This window comes from Miniopterus natalensis, chromosome 1, assembly GCF_054644295.1.
Source record: "Miniopterus natalensis isolate mMinNat1 chromosome 1, mMinNat1.hap1, whole genome shotgun sequence".
NCBI classification, from domain to species: domain Eukaryota; kingdom Metazoa; phylum Chordata; class Mammalia; order Chiroptera; family Miniopteridae; genus Miniopterus; species Miniopterus natalensis.
This window is the reverse complement of record NC_142081.1, coordinates 79,047,603-79,066,457: the sequence shown is the minus strand read 5'-3', so window position 1 is coordinate 79,066,457 and position 18,855 is coordinate 79,047,603. Positions and strand designations below refer to the sequence as shown.

Below are 18,855 nucleotides of genomic sequence, written 5' to 3'. Positions count from 1 at the left end.
CAGAGGGCCAACTGGACTTTGATTTAAATGTTGAACATGAAGAGAACCATAATCAAAATGAAAATTTAAACATTTCTGTGGGTACAGGTATAGGTGAGCTGGCCCTCTGCAGGGCCTCACCAGGCTGCACGGGAGGTGTGGTCAGGGCTGGAGGGCCTGGGTCCTCTTCTAGGCACATGGTGGATGTTGGAACTCATTTCTTATAGTTGGTGGACTCAGACCTCACCTGGGCAGTGATTTTTAGACTTTCAAAGAAAGTCCAGGAAGTATAATTGAATATAAACTTTACTAAGGCATATCAGAATGTGTCTTAGTGGTGTGTAAAATTTTCTGGACTCCACTGCTAGCACTCTAATTTCTCTCCCAGAAAAATGCAAGCACAGAAGAAATTTTGCCCACAATTCCAGAGGATTCCCATGGACTCCAACCTGCCCCCCCATAGAATTATTGGGCCCATAAAAAACACTAAATTAACACTTCTAAAATTACTGATTCACTATTAGCAGTAGTAATGTAGCTGGAACACTGAAAAAAGAAATACACTCCATTCTGAAATCTTGAAACTTTTATATGAGGCAAAGACTCCAGAAGAATTCCTCATAATTTCAGGTATAGTGTGTACTGATGAAATAAAACCACTGACAGGGGAAGCTCTTTATGTATATAGGTGACTTAACCCTGATTCAATAAGTCTCCATAAAGAAGATTTCTGAACTCAGACTAAATGACTTACGTTCTGTTTTCACTCTGTGTGGACCCAGTGTAGCCATCGCCTTAATAAAAATAAATAAATAAAAGGAAGAAAGACATTGTCTGAGTTCACAAAGTATATTTTGATATCTATTTAATATATATAGTGACTACTGATAAACTCAATAACAAACACAGTGAAATATAATCTTCATCTCTTCTAATAAGTTGTTAATGTCTAAGACCATAAAGAATATATCTGAGCCCTGGCCAGGTAGCTCAGTTGGTTAGAGTGTGGTCCAACATGCCAAGGTTGCAGGTTCGAATTCCGGTCAGGGCACATGCAAAAATCAACCAAGGAATGAATAATAAGTGGGACAACAAATCAATCTCTCTCTCAAAATTAATATAAATAAAAAAAGTTTTAGCCCTGGCCAGTATGGCTCATTTGGTTGGAGCATCATCACGCACACCAAAAGGTAGCAGGGGTTTGATTCCCAGTCAGGGCACATACCAAGGGTTCGATCCCTGTTTGGGATGATGCGGGAGGCAACCAATCGATGTTTCTCTCTCAGCAATGTTCCCCTCTCTCTCTCTCTCCCTTCCTTGGTCTCAAATTTTTTTTTTAAGTTTTTAAAAAATAATATACACATGTACATATATATATATATATATACACACACACACACACACACATATATATATAAATAACAATTTCTTTGGGAGGTATCAATACTTGAAATAACCACTCATTCTCAACTAAAAGGTTTCTAAAAATGGAAAAGTATTAAGGAAAACAAAAGCTCCACTTTCATAGGGGTAAAAAGGGGACATCTGTAATATTTTCAACAATAAAGATTTTAAATAAATAAATAAATAAACCTCCTCTTTCAAGCAAGCACAGAAAATCCTATAATTCTTGAATCTCTAAGAACAAAATGTAAAACATATAATAAAAATTCAAATGTTCATTTTCATTCATTCAACAAATACTTATTGAGTGCCTTCTGTGAGCCAGGACCAGGCTAAGAACTGGGCACAGAATGGTTATTTATTACTATTTGGGGGCAACCTAAATAAATGCTTTTCTGTACTTTTGCATAAATTATTGACATTATTACAAGAAAAAAACAAAATGTTGACATGTCTCTCTTAAAATACTCCATCAATTCACTGTTATCTGTATTAGTGTTAACTGCCTGAGAGAGACTGTTGCAAAGTAAAGTATATTTATAATAATACTTTAATGTACTAGTGAAAAACCATAGAATCTTAAAAAGTAGACTATAAAAATATACTTGTGTTCCATTGCTTGTTAATCATACCTTCCTAATTGTTGTCCAGTCTTCAAGAATATCAAGATCTTGTAGCATATAAACTATATATGGACGTTTAAAAGTCAAGGTCGATTTAGCTGTAAGAATTTCACACTGTGAGTTATACTTTCAAACTGCTATTTTTCAAAGAATGGAACAATGATTTCCGGACATAATCCCTTGGCATGCTGATTTCTGACTTTAAATTATTCTTCAAAAGCCTTAGTACCAGGAAAAATATATTGCAGTACTTCAGATGCTATTAACCATAGTCTCTTAATTCTACATATGTCACTGTCGGATAGACCACCAGCCTAGTCACTGTTTTGAGGTTAGGGAAAAGGCAGGGCCAAGGGGGAGGGTACCATAGGGAATGCTAAGATTGAATGCACAGGTTAATTTAATTTAAAGACACTCCACGTTGAGAAACATTAAAAATGTTTAAAAGCACACAAGAAATACGTAATCGTGCTACATACTAAACAGCTCTTTCACATCAAAGCCCTCGTGAACTATAAAGCCATGTTAATTTTTGAAGCTGAGATTGTAACTAAATTTCTCTTCCTCCCCTGCACCTCTTAATCTAAATTATATTCTTCTGTCTTTAATCAGTTTTATAAGTCATCTTTTGCTTATTACAGATCTTGCAAATAAAGGCAATGTATACGAATAAAAGTTATAACAGTACGTACAATGCAAAAGTGTACATAAGGCAACAACCACAACAAAACGCCAGGAAATGTGAAAAAGGATATCTGAAACGACGACTGGCTTCTTTTTGTCTGGACTGAAAGGATCCTTCCTCTTTTTTCTTGACTGAAGCTCATCATTCCACAGCTCTGGCAAGTAAATAAAAATTAAGTATTAGCTAATTCCTGGAGATCAGAGGAAAAAGAGACTAATTTCAAGGTAGGAAAATTTCGTTGGTGGCTATGTATATGTGTGTAGATGTGTAACTACACAGAATTTCATGAGCAGCTATATGAAGTTTTCTCTGCTTTTATTGAAGTAAAAATCAACTTGATACTTAATAACTAGTAACTGGTGACTATATGTCAGGGACTTTGTGAAATATACATTGCATGAACTGTCTCAACTAATCCCCAAAGCTATCTCTGAGGCAGGTATTCTCATTGCTTCAGTTTTACAGAGGAAGAGACCAATTAGAAAAGCTAAAGTGACGGTCACCCATGGTAACCCTCTAGCAGGTAAATGGAACAGTGGCATTAAGCTCAGCTTGTCTGACTCTACTATGTCTGCTGTATACCAGAGAAACAGAATTTATAAAAAATAAAATAATACATATGCAAGAAGTGTAGGACAACCCAGTAAATATTCCATTCAGTGGAGAAAGCCTTTTCATAATACCCCTGAAAAAGCTGATTTCACCCTGGACTTATCTAATTATTAACAAGTTTTTCCTTTATCTGAGAGACGAATCTGCCTCCCTGTAATTCTATTCATTTGTCCCAGGTTGTGTGGTATCAAAGATAAGAGGTTTTAATTCCTTCTTCCATGTGACAATCCTTCAAGACTTAGAGGGAATATATACCATAGCTGTCTTCAAAGCCTATTCTTATTGTCTTCCAGTACTATTCTCATATAATAATAATATTCTTGCCCTAGCAAGGTAGCTCAGTTGGTTAGAGCCCCAATATGCCAAGGTTGCAGGTTCAATTCCTGATCAAGGCACTTTCAAGAAGTAACCAATGATGCATAAATAAGCGGAACAACAAAATCGATGTTTCTCCCTCCCTCTCTCTCACTTTCTAAAAAAACAAATAAAAATTTTTAAAAAATATATTCTTATTATTCTTACAGTATATTAATCTTATTCTTACAGTTCCTGTCAGACTTCTATTTTGCCCCTTTTCATGTGCTCCGTTTTCTACATCTTTCTGAAGTTCGAGTTCAAACCAAAGGCACAATCACAATCTGACCGACTGTTTCGAAGTCTCCGCCTTTCCCCTCTCATTACAACCTTCGTTTACATAACATTTATATTAGGAGACTCAGACATTATGAGGTGCTATGGTAAGCCAAAGGTTTGGTGTCACTTAAATTAAACATCACAGTCACAGCATTCCCACTACCTGAGGTAATATCAATGCTGTGCCTGTCCTCTTCAAGCCTTCTTATCTTCTCCTCTAGTTCACTCTGGACTGTATCATATAACAAAAGCTTTTCACTCTAAAAAAAAAAGAAAAAGATTACACATAAGTAGAAAGAAAATACTGATCTATCTTAACTAAGACGACTAAATAACTTGCTCTGAAAGGATGTTAATAAATGGTGCTTTTGTTTGCTTTTTTATTTCAACTTAAGTATTTTAAAGATGAAAAGTCAAAATATGAAAGAAATAAAACCAGAAAATATAGAATCTAAATATAGATTTAATGGCATGCAATTAAATTTAAGGACATCTAAATTTGCATGTGATAAATAAAGAAGTTATTTACTTTATAAGAAACTCATAATAAGCTCCATGGCCGCCTCTAAATATAAGCAGGTCCCACCTGTCACCACCATGGAGAGCCTGTCCAATAAAATATAACATTACAAAATGGGTCATATTTTCTCACTGGAACAGTAATTGGGCCTTTATTCCTCACTAATATCTCAGCATCATATTAAAATAGACTAATATATCACAAAGAGAAAAATTCAAGTACAAAGTTTATAATAATTCACTACAGCCAAAACCATAAAATTACAGACTGGCTATATCCAAATCTCGCAACAAAAGTATAGAAAGATTGAGTAACTTGTTAAAAGAGGCAAGGCTGTTTACTGGCAAATCAGACTAGAACCCAGGTCTACTAGTTGTAGTCCACTGTTGTTTTGTATAGCATTGTACCCTTTATTTGAAAAGCCAAAATGAACATTTTTTAGATTCATTACATAAGAAAACTTATGACAGACTCCCAAGCCACTCAACACATGCTTACTGCTAATAAAGATATTAGGCTATTACGATATAACTAGATAGGATTGTCTTGTAAAAACTATTGGAACATAGTTCAATATGATTTCTTGTGGAAGGTACAAGCGACAACCAGGTAGGCAGCATTCTCAGTGTCAGTCATAAAGTCTTCTCTTTCAGGTCTGAAATTTAGAGTCTATACAGGCTTGAAGATTCTCCTAAGTGGTAGGGAAAAGATGGCTTTTGTGAATTTGAAGCAAGCCAGGAGCTAGAGGGAGAGCAAAGCTGAAGGTGACAAAAACTAGATCTCATATGAAAAATGATCTCATGGCAGGCTACTCTCTCTGTTTACTTCCTCTTACTTGTTACCCTGCCTTTGGTCTTATGAAATATTCCAGCCTTATCTACACTGTGCTACAAGAATTGGGAAATATTATAATGTGTCAGAAAAAAAGGGAGAGCAGACTCCCACCACTATAGATAGGTAGTGTGACAGCTATAAGTAGATCCAGATTCTCCAACCATAGAGCTGGAGTGAAGGGCTTCAGCTTAAGACTATGAGAATTTAACTGGTGTGTTCTCTCCTTCTATTGATAAGTTTGTCCTCAGCAGAAATTCTAAAATAAATACACTAATCATTTTTTATCATAAAAAAAGTCACAATAGGAATGAACTGTTTGAAGCTCTTAGGCACCTCTAAAGATATTTATTATAGGTGAGTTTTAAAGCATACAAATAGAAGTGCCTTGATTCTATTCTCATTCTTATTTCTTTATTCTTCTCTCCCTTACCTAACTTGGTAAGAGCTTCAAAGGGCTTTCTTGAGGAAGAAAGTTTTAATAGAGCAGCTAGAGGACACCTGGAAAAGAAAGGGGCATCCAAACTCAATTGCTTGGGTGCCCATAGTGGCTTCTATGTTCAACAGGTAATTTAGCTTTTAAAAGCACTACTTATATAATTGGCTTTAAGACCCCACATCCCTCCAATCTTCATGAGTGAACCTGTTCACTAAGCCCTTTCCTAGGCTGACATCTATGCTGTTTCTCATCTGGAGAGCTTCAAAGAGCCCAGGAAAGTGGCTCCGAGCTTCCATTTTTGTACTGGTCTCTGAACTGGCCTGAATTCAGAACCAGCTCCCCTTTGGCAGTTCGCTTACTTAGGCCCTCACAGGTCTCAGCTTCCTTCAGGATTCCCCAGTCCTGGGAGATTTTTGAAGGACTAGCATTACCAGGGAGTGAAACATATTATAAGGCTATCATCATTTTTTAAAAGTATACTGCACTGGAATAAAAAGATAAACAGAATAGCCCTCACTGGTGTGGCTCAGTTGGTTGGGTGTCAGCCAGTGCACCGAAAGGCTGCTGGTTTGATTCCTGGTCAGGGCAGGTACCTGGGTTTCAGGCTCGATCCCCTGTGGGGGGTAAGCAGGGGGCAACCAATCGACATTGCAATCTCACATAGATATTTCTCTCTTCTCCTTTCCTCTCTCTCTAGAAAAATCAATAAACTGTAACACTACTGTGTTTATTTATTTATTTATTTTTTTAAAGATAAGCTGAATAGAATTTAAACGCTCAGAAACAGCCCTGGCCAATGTGGCTCAGTGGGCAGAACATTGGCCCGCACACCAAAGGGTTGCAGGTCTGATTCCTGGTCAAGGGCACATACCTGGGTTGCAGGTTCTAACTAACTGATGTGTCTCTCTCACATCGATGTTTCTTTCTCTCTCTCTCCCCCCCCCCATACCTCCCTCCCTTCCACTCTCTCTAAAAACCAATGGAAAAATATCCTCCAGTGAGGATTAACAACAGCAAAAAAACTCAGAAACAGACCCTAATTAGGGGGAATTTTAGTATATGATAAAGATGACTTTTCAAATCATCTGGAAATTTGATAATAAATAACAACAGAAATGAGTTTAACTATATACAGAAAAAGCTGAGGATTCGTTGTCTCACATTATACATGAAAATAATGCACTACAGGGTTAAACTTACAAAATGAAATCTAAAAGAACTAAACAAAAGGTAGTGACTCTTTATTTGATGTTGGGATAAAGGAAGCCTTTTAAAAGCACAAAAATTAGGAGATGCCATAAAGGAAAAGACTAATACATTTAATCACATAAAAATTAAAATCAAATTTAAAATCAAATGAAAGTAAAAGGCAATAAAAATTAACATGATAAAGGCTCAATAACCATAAGATGGCATTAAATAAACATGGATAACTCAGTAAGTAAGACAACCTAAATACTGCCCATCCCCACTGCCAAAAGAGGCCAAAATGAGAGAGAAAGAAAACACAAATGGAAATTAAAATGTGCATTATATGGTATTATTTTTCTCTTAACAAAGTTTTTTTTCTTCCAATTATAATCCATAATGCTGACTGATACTAGTATATAAACTCATCCAATACTTTGGATAGCAATTTAGAAGCAAGTATGAAGGGTCTTAATGATTGTATCCTTTGATCTAATAATTTACACACTGAGATTCCATCCTAATTAACCACCTCAACCAAAGTTGTATTTGAAAGGATGCTCACAATGGCAATACTTGCAATGTGTAAAATTAGCAACAAAGTAAAATCCAGTAATAGAGAATTGCCTACATACTAGATATCCATATTACTGCTCTGCAAACACTAAAAATTCAGAATTTGAAAAGTAGGGAGAGATTTCTAGGATAAGATTACAAATGAACCCAGATCACAAACTGTCTCTTCCCCAAGACCTAATTAAATGTACAAAAAATATGTACAAAATAAATCAACAAACACCTGCAGTTATCAAACCAAGGGAGGGGCACAATCTCATGCCATAATTTCTGACTATAGTAACTAAACTAAGATAGAACCCCAAGATCTGCACTACATACACTATATACAAGTGTGCTCTTTATAAAGTAAAAATGTGTGTGAGAGGCACTATTTTGAAAAGTCTGAGAACTACTTCCAAACCTAAAAAGAAATGAAGGAGAATCTGGATAGGCAATCCAGGGGAAAATACATTTAAGTCCGGAAAGCAGAAGGCCCTCATCACATTATGCTCACAAATGAAAGTTGAATACATTCTTAAAAGGAACAAATACTTCCAGCAGTTGACAAGCTCTATAGGATGGAGCAGGGTGGAGTGGGAGGGCAGGGGACCCAAGGGTGGAAGGACTGCTTCCTGAAGGGAGGACACCAAAAGAAAACGGGCACTCGTAAATTCTCTGATGCATTCAATCACATGGAAAATGGCATTAGAAAGCTTTCACAGATCTACTGGAGTCTCTGGGAAGTACTGATAAATACAGAGAAAACAAACAATAAATTAAACAATTATTAATTCCAAGGTTTAAAAAATAGTTGTACAGTCCAGTGGGAGTGGCTCAGTTGGTTGAGCACTGTCCTGTGCACTGAAAGGTTATGAGTTTGATTCCTAGCCAGGGCACATACCCACGTTGTAGATTCGATCCCAGGTGGGGGCACGTACAGAATGCGACTGATCAATGTTTCTCTCTCACATCATTGTTTCCCTCTCTCTCCTCTCTCTCTGTCTCCCTTCCTCTAACTCTGAGTATGTCTTCGAATGAGGATTGAAAAAAAAAAAGTTGTTCAAGAAGAGAAGTTTAAGCATAGTATAACTCTTAGCTCAGTGAGCAGTATTTATAGCTAGAACAAAAACAAAAGGTGTGACACAACAATATTAGAAGAATGGGATGAGGGAAACATATAGAATTCTGTTTCCATGATAGGAAACCAATAGATAATGTCTAAAGCTGATATTATTTAGAAATATAAGGTTAAGTTCCAGAAGCAGTAGCTAAAAGAGTTAGATAGCTAATTGCTTCTGGGATGCAAAATGTACACATGGGAGAGAGGATTGTTTTTCATTATAAGCCTGTGCTATAGCCCAGAATCACGAAATAAGGAAATAAGCTGTGAGGTCTGGCAGAAATAAAAACAGCAAAATTAGACTCTGAAAACTTCAGATAATTATGTATTGAATGAAAAATATGAAGTATCACACTGGCCAGTGTGGCTCAGTTGGTTTGGTGGCATCCCCAAGCACTGAGAGGTTACTGGTTCAATTCCTGGTCAAGGCACATGCCCAGGTTGCAGGCTCAATTCCTGGTAGGAGCATGCAGGAGGCAGTCTATCAGTGTTCTGCTCTCACATTAATGTTTCTCTCTGTCTCTCCCTCTCCCTTCTCTCTCTCTAAAAATCAATGAAAAAATCTTTAAAAAAATAAAAAATAAATTTTTAGAAATATGAAGTATTAAGTGACATGGAAGGTAGAATGAGGACTTACATCTGACTAGAGTTCCAAAAGAAGAAAGTAGAGAAAATGAATGAGAGGCAATATTAGAAAAGATAACAGCTGAGAGATTTCCAGAATTAATGAAAAACCGCCTTAGATTCAAAAAGCACAACAGCCCAGAGATTAAAGATGGCAGTGCATTGAGTGGAAGCTACACAAATACTTTCCCAAGACCAAACTGGAATTACAACTAAAATAGAGAAAAACAATCCTGAATAATCAACTGCAATTAAACACTAGCTGGAGAGCACCCTCATAACCAAGAAGGAAAAGTGGAGACCACATAGAGACTGGTAGGAAGTGTGGAGGCGTGAGGGGGCTGGCTGGGTTCCCACAGGCAGCAGCTAAAGGTCCAGAAGAATATCCCAGCTGTAGGGGGTTCACACTGAGGACTCTGGGACCTAACGCCCAGGCTGGGCTTCCCAGCCAAGAGCACCGGAACTGAGAAAGGTGTCCACATAACATATGGCTGAGAAAAGCAGCCAGGTTTTTGTCTGCCAGGGAGAGGTGGCTGGAAATGCAGGCACTCTCTTAAAAAGCCAACACACAAAGTTTTGTGTGCAGCCACATTCACCTTGGGCTCTGGCAGAGGGAGGGCAGAGAGTACTGGAGCTGTATGAGGAGAATCTAGGATTGTGGGCTCTTGAGATAGAGCTCAGAGGGCACCCCTCTGGATTGCTATGCTGAGTCATTCCCCCATGCTGCAGAGGACATCTTTCATCGGCAGACATTTACCTTCCAAACAGCTTTTGCCTGAGGGAGAAGCAATTGCCCCACCCTGCTGTAAAAATCTCTCATTCTACCCCCTAACGTTTTTAGAGCCTGAGGCTCATTAAGAGAATCAGATTAATCAGTCTGCAGGAAGAGGCAGAACTCAGAGTGCTGTGAGTCTTTGCCTGATCTGCTTCTGGACCTGGGCCTTGGAAAAGCGGACTGTGGTGTGCATCTTGGTCCTGTCCAATGCACCCAGCCCCAACAGAAGGGACCTGGGTTGTTGATAGCTCCAAACAGGGTACTCAAGGCCGGTCACAAACAGTGTCTGACGTTGGCCTGCAACAGAGACCATCCAAAAAGACTGAGAGTCCTAACAGGACTACTTAATACATAGAAATAAACCCAAATAGGCAGCCAAAATGGGGAGACCAAAAAAACAAACCCCAAATCAAAGAACAGAGAAGTCTCCAGAAAAAGAGCTAAATGAAATGGAGATAAGCAATCTATCAGATATAGAGTTCAGAATACTGATTGTAAGGATGCTCAACAGCATGAAAAAAGATATGGAAACTATGAAAAATGACCAATCAGAAATGAAGAATGACATAGCAGAAATAAAGAACACACGGGAAGGAATAAACAGCAGATTAGAGGAAGCTGAGGATAAGATCAGCTAATCAGAAGACTGGGTAGAAAAATAATCACTCTATCAGAAATCCAAAAAGAAAAAACAATTAAAAAACAGGAGGACAGTCTAAAGGAGCTATGGGACAACATGAAATGTAACAATATTCGCATCATAGGAGTGCCAGAGGAGGCTGAAAGTAAGCAAGGGTTAGAGAACCTGTTTGAAGAAATAATGGCAGAAAACTTCCCTAACCTAGTCAATGAAAAAGTCACACAAGTTCAGGAGACACAGAGAGTCCCAATTAAGAAGAATCCAAAGAAGCCCACAACCAGACACATCATAATTAAATAACAAAAATACAAGACAAAGAGGGAATCTTAAAGGCAGCTAGAAAAAAGCAATCTGTTACCTACAAAGGAGCTCCCATAAGCCTGTGGCCGACTTCTCATCTCAAACTCTACAAGCCAGAAGGGAATGGCATGAAGTATTCAAGGTAATGCAAAAAAGGATCTGAAACCAAGACTACTCTATCCAGCAAGGCTATCATTCAAAATAGATGGTGAAATAAAGAGCTCCCCAGACAAAAAAAGGCTAAAGGAGTTTATCGGCACCAAGCCATCATTGCAGGAAATGTTAAAGGGACTGTTGTAATAAGAAGACAAAATAGAGAGAAAGAGAAACATAGGCATAAAGAATTAAAATTGGAATAAATAAGGACCTATCAATAATAACCTTAAGGACTTTAAGGGAGAGATCAACAGCAATACAGTCATAATCAGGGACTTTAACACCCTATTGGCTTCACTGGGTAGATCTTCTAGACAAAAATTCAACACAGAAACAGTGACTCTAAATACAGCACACTAGATCAGATGGATTTAATTGATATTTACAGAACATTTCACCCCAAAGCTGCAGAATATACATTCCTTTCAAGGGCACATGGGTCATGCTCAAAGGTAGATCACGTTAGGACACAAAACAAGTCTCTACAAGTTCAAGAAGACTGAAGTCATATCAAGCATCTCAGATCAGAATGGCATGAAATTAGAAATCAACTACAGTAAAAACACTCAAAAACATTCAAACACATGGAGGCTAAATAGCACGTTATTATACAATGGGTTACTGATAAGATCAAGAAAGAAATCAAAAACTTCCTGGAAACAAATGAAAATGAACACACAACAACCCAAAATCTATGGCACACAGTGAAAGCAGTCCTAAGAGGGAAGTTCCTAGCACTACAGGTCTACCGTGAAAGGCAAGAAAATTTTTTAGTAAACTATCTAAGCCTACAACTTACAGAATTAGAAAACTCCCCTGTGAAGCTGTCTGGACCAGGGCTTTTGTTTGCTGGGATTTTTTATTTATTTACTACTGCTTCAATTTCATCAGTTGTTATTAGCCTATTCAGGTTTTCTGATTCTTCCTGATTCAGTTTTACATATCTCACTCATGTAGAATCTAATAAACAAAACAGACTGAGGAGCAAAATAGATCCAGAGACACAGAAGCACTGAACAGACTGATGAATCTCAGTTGGAAGGCGGGGTGGGGGAGTGGGTGGGTAGAGATGAATCAATGAACTTACATTGCATATATACCTAACTCATGGACATAGACAATATAGTGTGGTGAAGGCCTGGCTGGGGCGGGGGGGGGTGGGGTGCAGAGGGGATCAATGGGGTGAATAAAAGGGGGATATCTGTAATACTTCCAATAATAAAGATAAATTTAACAGTAAATAAATAAATAAAAGTTTTAAAAGCACAATAGACCAGCTGGCATGGCTCAACGACTGGACATGGACCTATGATCCAGGAGATGGCAGTCTGATTCCTGGTCACGGCACATGCCCAGGTTGGGGGCTCAATCCCCAGTGGCGGTGTGCAGGAGGCAGCTGATCAATGATTCATCATTGATGTTTCTATCTCTCTCTCTCTCCCTCTCCTTTCCACTCTCTGAAATCAATAAAGATATATCTTTTAAAAAATTAATTAAAAAGAGAAAGAAAAAAAAGCACAACAAATTCAAGTCAGGAGAGAAAAATAATCTCTACAGACACACACAACAGAGAACTAAACAACAACAAAGAGCTTAAAAGGAACCAGTGAGGGGGAGAAAATGATTGCAGACTTCTAAAGACTGACAGTGGAAAGTAAGATCCTAAAAATGTTAAAGAGGAAATAATTGGCATCCTAGAGTATCACATCCCCCTTAACTATACTTCCAGAATTATTGCAAATAAAGCTATTTTTGGACAAAGAAAAACTGAATTTACCACTGATATAGACTTTCAGTGAAGGAATGCCTAGGATTTTCTCCAAGAAGCAAAAAATGAACCTGCAAGGAAAGTCTGCAGCTCAAAAACAGTAAGCAAGAAACTAGTAAAATATGGATAAACCTAAAAAAAACTAAATCTATAAAATCAAAATAATGTCTTATTTGAAGGGTGAAAAAGCAAGATGGAACTAAAATACTGAATAACAATAACATCATTTGGGAGAGAATAACTGGAGTTAGAGAGTTCTAAGTTCTTCATTAATTGGGGAGGAGAACAGAGCTACTGATTAATATTTTGATTCTATTAATGTAGGCATGCATGTTGAAATTTAAGGTAATCATTAAAATATGGAAATGGGAGGTATGAGGGTAATTATTAAAATACTAGAAATAGAGACTATAACTTTATGATGTAATGTTAAAACTTAGTAAGTCACACACAGTCACAAAAAAGTTAGGAAAGAATATAAAAGGATAAAGCAGAACAAACACAAAGCACAAAATAGGTTGGTATTAAATATCAAAATAATCACTATAAATATATTTGGACTAAATTTACCAGTTAAAAGACAAAGATTATTAAAATAGGTTTATTATAAATCAAGTAAGTCATATGCTGTTTACAAGTAATACACCTAAAATATAAGGCCAGAGAAATGTTGTTAGAAAAAGGGATGAAAAAACCTTCCATCGGGCAAATAGCAGGCCCAATACAACGAGTGTGGCTGTTTCAATCATCAGACAAAATCATCTTTAGAGAAAAATCGCTGTTACAGGGAAAGCAGAGCATTAGCGTTAAAAAAAAGGATAAAATATTACATTAACTGATAGAAAAATTCTAAAAATGTATGAGTCTGATAATATAAAATGTATATATATATATATACACAAACATAACATATATATCAAAAACTGATAGAAATATAAGGAGAGATGGGAAATTAACAATCCCATTTACAATAGCATCAAAAAGAACAAAATACTTAGGAATTAACTAAAGAAAGAGCTGCACACTGAAAACTACAAAACATTGATTAAAGAAATTATAGAAAACATATAAACGAAAAGATATTCCCATATCCACAGATTGTAAGACTTAATATTGTTACAATGTCCATATTACCTAAAGTGATTTACAATTCAATACAATCTCTATCAAAATCCCAATGGCATTTTTTTACATACACAAAAAAAATCCTAAAATTCATATGGAATCACAAAGGACCCTGAATAGCTAAAACAATCTTAAGAAAAAGAAACAAAACTGAAGGCTTCACATTTCCTAATTTCAAAATATATTACAAAGCTATAGTAATTACAGTATGGTACTGGCATAAAGACAGACTTATAGACCAATGGAATAGAATAGAGGGCCCAGAAATAAACCCATGCATATATGGTCAACAGATCTTCAATAAGGGTGCCAAAAATACATAATAGTGAAAGGATAATCTCTTCAACAAATGGTGTTGGCAGAAATATGCAAAAGAATAAAATTTGACTCTTATCTTGCACCATACACAAAAATCAACTCAAAATGGATTAAAGACTTAAATGTAAGACCTGAAACTGTAAAACTACTAGAAGAAAATATAGGGGATAAGCTTCATGACAGTGATATTGACAATGATTTTTTTGGATATGTCACCAAAAAAAGGCAACAAAAGCAAAAATAGGTAAGCGGGCTTACGTCAAACTAAAAAGCTTTTGCACAGCAAAGGAACAATTAGAGTGAAAAAGTAACCTACAGAATGGGAAAAAATATTTGCAAATCACATATCCGATAAGGGGTTAATATCCAAACTCTAAGGAACCCAATTTAAAAATTGGCAAAGAACTTGAATAGACATTTCTCCAAAGAAGATATACAAATGGCCAATAGGTACATGAAAAGATGCTCAATGTCACTAATCATCAAAAAAATGCAAATCAAAATCACAATGAGATATCACTTCATACCTGTCAGGATGGCTATTATACAAAAACCAGATATGTGTTGGTGAGGATGTGGAGAAACTGGGACCCTGCTGCACAGTTGATGGGAATGTAAAATGGTGCTGTAATTGTGAAAAACAGTATGGAGGTTCCTCAAAAAATTAAAAATAGAACTACTGCCCTGGCCAGGTAACTCAGTTAGAGAGTCGTCCCAATACGCCAGGGTTGTAGGTTTGATCCCCGGCCAGAATCAACCAATGAATGTGTAAATGAGTGGAATGACAAATTGATGTTTCTCTCTCTCTCTCTTTCTTCCCCCTTCTTCTCCTCTCTCTCAAATCAATCAATAAATAAAAAATTTCAAAATAGAACTACTACATGATCTAGCAATCCCACTTCTGCGTATATATCCCAAAGAACAGATATCAGGACCTTGAAGAGATATTTGCACTCCCATGTTCATTACAGCACCATTCATAATAGCCAATATGTGGTAAACAACCTAAATGTACCCTGAAGGATGGGATAAAGAAAATGTAATATATACATACAGTGAAATATTAGTCTAAAAAAAAAAGAAGCAAATCCTGTCATATGCTACAACATGAATGAACCTTGAGGATGCTAGCTAAGTGAAATAAGCCAGTTATATAAGGACAAATATTGCATGATACATACATGAGGTATATAAACGAGTCAAACACACAGAAGCGGAGAGCAGAATGGTGGCTGCCAGGGGCAACAGGCAAGAGAAAATGGGGAACTGCTATTCAATGGGTATAAAATTTCAGTTATACATAATGATTAAGTTCTAGAGACCTGCAGTACAACAGTGTGCCTAGAGTTAACAATACTGTATTGCACACTTAAAATGAATAAGAGGGTAGATCTTATGTGAAGTGTTCTCACCAAAATTTAAACAGAAAAAGATAAAAGAAATCCCATGGGAGGTAAGCTTCGGCTGGGAACATGGAATCATGAGCATTCAGTCTCAGACCGTACCATCTTTTTGATCTAAGGAACCTGAGACTGGACATGCATTGTGGAGTACCTCATCATTAGTACTTTGGGCCTCCAAATCTCACATGGTGAATGACTTTGCCGTTTTGAAGAGAATAGTACATTCGTGGATTTTCTTAGGAAATTCAGAAAAAAAACTAGTAACAAAAAGAAATACAAAGAGGTATTAACAAATGTACCACCACAGAGAGAAATTCTGATATACTACCCTCAGTAATTAAAAGATGAAGCAGACCAAAAAAAATTAATAAGGAAACAATGAGTCTATACTTACATAAGTAAATAAACTGGACGCATTATGAGGAATGAGATATTTGCATAGCTTCAAAGAATTTCTCCCCTTTATACATATTAATCACAATGAGAAAAAAGTAAATTTACTTAGAGAAACTTAGAAGACACCAATTAAATCAAGTGATCAAAGTGTACATCACCAATAATGGAATATATCAAAATTGTGTGCTGCTTGATAGAATTCAGTAAGAAAAACATGGTATTGCTGCTGTGATATTCCTATCAAGGATGCAAAATCTGACTCTAATCATGAGGAAATAGAAGACCAATTCAAAATTAAATTACAAATTAACTAGCCTAAAAGTTTCAAAAATGGAAAGATCGTTAAAGTCAAGGAAAGACTGAGGTACTGTTCCATGTTGAAGGAAATTAAAGAGACATAAACAACTAAATGCAATGACAAAGACTACATGTGATTCTGAACTAGATCTCTTTGCTATGAAGGGGGCTACTGTGAAAACTACTAAAACTTAAATGGAGCTTGAGGATTAGATGATAGTAACATATCAAATGTACATTTCCTGATTTTGATGATTATAGTGTGGTAGGTTATGTTAGAGAATGGCCCTCATCTGTCTAAAGTATATGTCACAGTATTCAGGGGTGATGGGCTATCATGTTGTAAACTCATTCTCATATTCACCAAAAAAGTTCTTCTGTACTTTCTCACATCTTTTTTATGAGACTGTTAAAAAATATATATCATAAAGGCAAGGTGTACTAAGCACTCATGAAACTGATGACTGCAATCTTAAATATATACTTTTATGGAAGAGAAAAAAATATGGTATATTCCTAACTCATTTTATAAATCTTGAAATCAAATTAATGGCAGTATGAGAATTAAAAATTAAATCTCACTTATAAACATAAAGTTTCTAAATAAAACATTAGCAAATGAATCTGGTATTGCACAAGAAAAAAAAATTCCAGGAATTCAAGGATGTTTTTACATTAGAAAATCCATTAATAATGTAAGCCACCACATTAATATATTAAGAGCAACAAACCATGACTAACTGAATAGATGCAAAGCATTTAATAAAATCTAACAATTACTCATGGTAAAAATTTTTAGAAAACAAGAAATAAAAGTAAATTTCCTTAACTTAATAAAAACAGTATTAACCAAGACCCAACAGTAAATACACTTATTGAAAAACTATTCGAAGCAGTCACTTAAAATCAAGAACAACAATGATCTTTCACTGCTTCTATTCCATGCTGTACTAGAGGTCCTATCAGTGCCAATAAGACAAGTAAAACAAGTAAGAGGAAGACCAGATTGAAAGAAACAAACTAACATTATTCACAAATGACATAATCTACATGGAAAACCTAAAAATCTGTAATGAAATTATTAGAATTAAGACGTAAACAAGATTGGATATAATATCAATACACAAAATTACTTTTCTATACAGCTGCAGAAAAAAAAAAGTAATTTTTTAAAAGATGTTACTAAACAACAAAATTTTTACAACTCGACACCAAAAAAACAGAACAAACACAATCCAATTGAAATATGGGCAAAGGACCTGAACAGGCACTTCTCCAAAGAGAAGATACAGACGCCAGATAGACATAAAAAAGATGCTCAATGTCACTAATCATTAGAGAGATGCAAATTAAAACCACAATGAGATACCATCTCACACTTGTCAGAACAGCTACCATCAATAAATCAACAAACATGTGCTGGTGAAGATACGGAGAAAAGGGAACCCTCTCGCGCTACTGGTGGGAATGCAGACTGGTGCAGCTGCTGTGGAAAGCAGTGTGGCGTTACCTCAAAAAATTAAAAATGGAGCTGCCTTATGACCCAGCATTTCCACTTCTGAGAATTTATCTGAAGAAGCCTGAAACACTAATTTTGAAAGAATATGTGCTTCAGTATTTAATATGTTCACTGCAGTGATCTTTACAATAGCCAAGGTTTGGAAGCAGCCCAAGTGCCCATCAGTAGATGAGTGGATAAAAAAGCTGTGGGACATTCACACAATGGATACTACTCAACCATAAAGAAGAAGGATCTCTTACCCTTTGGGACAGCATGGATGGACCTGGAGAGTGTTACGCTAGGTGAAATAAGCCAGGCAGAGAAAGACAAGTGCCATATGATTTCACTCATATGTGGAATCGAACAAAATAAACTAATAAGCAAAACAGAGACTGACTCATGGATAGAGAACAGGCTGACAGCTGTGTGTGTGTGGAGGGGGCTGTGTGTGTGGGGAGGAGGGATTAAACACACACAACAGTGTGGTGATTGCTGGTGGGGTGGAGGGGGGTGGAAGAAGGTATATCAGGGATAAATGGTGATAGATGGAGACTTGACTTGAGGGGGTGAACACACAATACAGTGTACAGGTGATGTGTTGTAAAATTGTGCACCTGAAACCTGTATAATTTTGTTAACCAGTGTCACCCCAATAAGTTCAATTAAAAAAAACTTTTTTAACAATAACAATTGTGAGAAGAAAAAGAACAAGGTAAAATCATCAGGTTATTGAGCTATCAAGACTTACTAGATTGAAAGCTGTAAAAAAGATATTGTGAAATTGGTGCAGAAATAGCCAAACAGACCAACAGAGCAAATGAAAAAAGCTAGAAACCAGACATCACATATATGGACATTTGATACAAAAAAAGAGTTACAATTGCTGATTAGTGGGGAAACAATGGAGTATATAAGAGTATTGAAATTACCTATCCATGTGCAGAAAATAAAATTAAATCC

The 18,855-nt window shown here is 36.4% G+C and overlaps 1 protein-coding gene across 2 annotated transcripts in view; it reads right to left on the bottom strand.

Moving 5' to 3' along the window:
• The window catches only part of BRMS1L (BRMS1 like transcriptional repressor), a 36,296-nt gene that overhangs the window by 4,962 nt on the left and 12,479 nt on the right, over positions 1-18,855 (bottom strand). For both annotated transcript variants that reach the window (XM_016198434.2, XM_016198435.2), the window contains exons 5-8: positions 4,100-4,196; positions 2,762-2,845; positions 2,016-2,080; positions 734-773 (exon numbers count right to left, since the gene is read on the bottom strand). In XM_016198434.2, the coding sequence (XP_016053920.1) occupies positions 734-773; positions 2,016-2,080; positions 2,762-2,845; positions 4,100-4,196 (286 nt within the window). The remainder of the gene's footprint in view (positions 1-733; positions 774-2,015; positions 2,081-2,761; positions 2,846-4,099; positions 4,197-18,855) is intronic.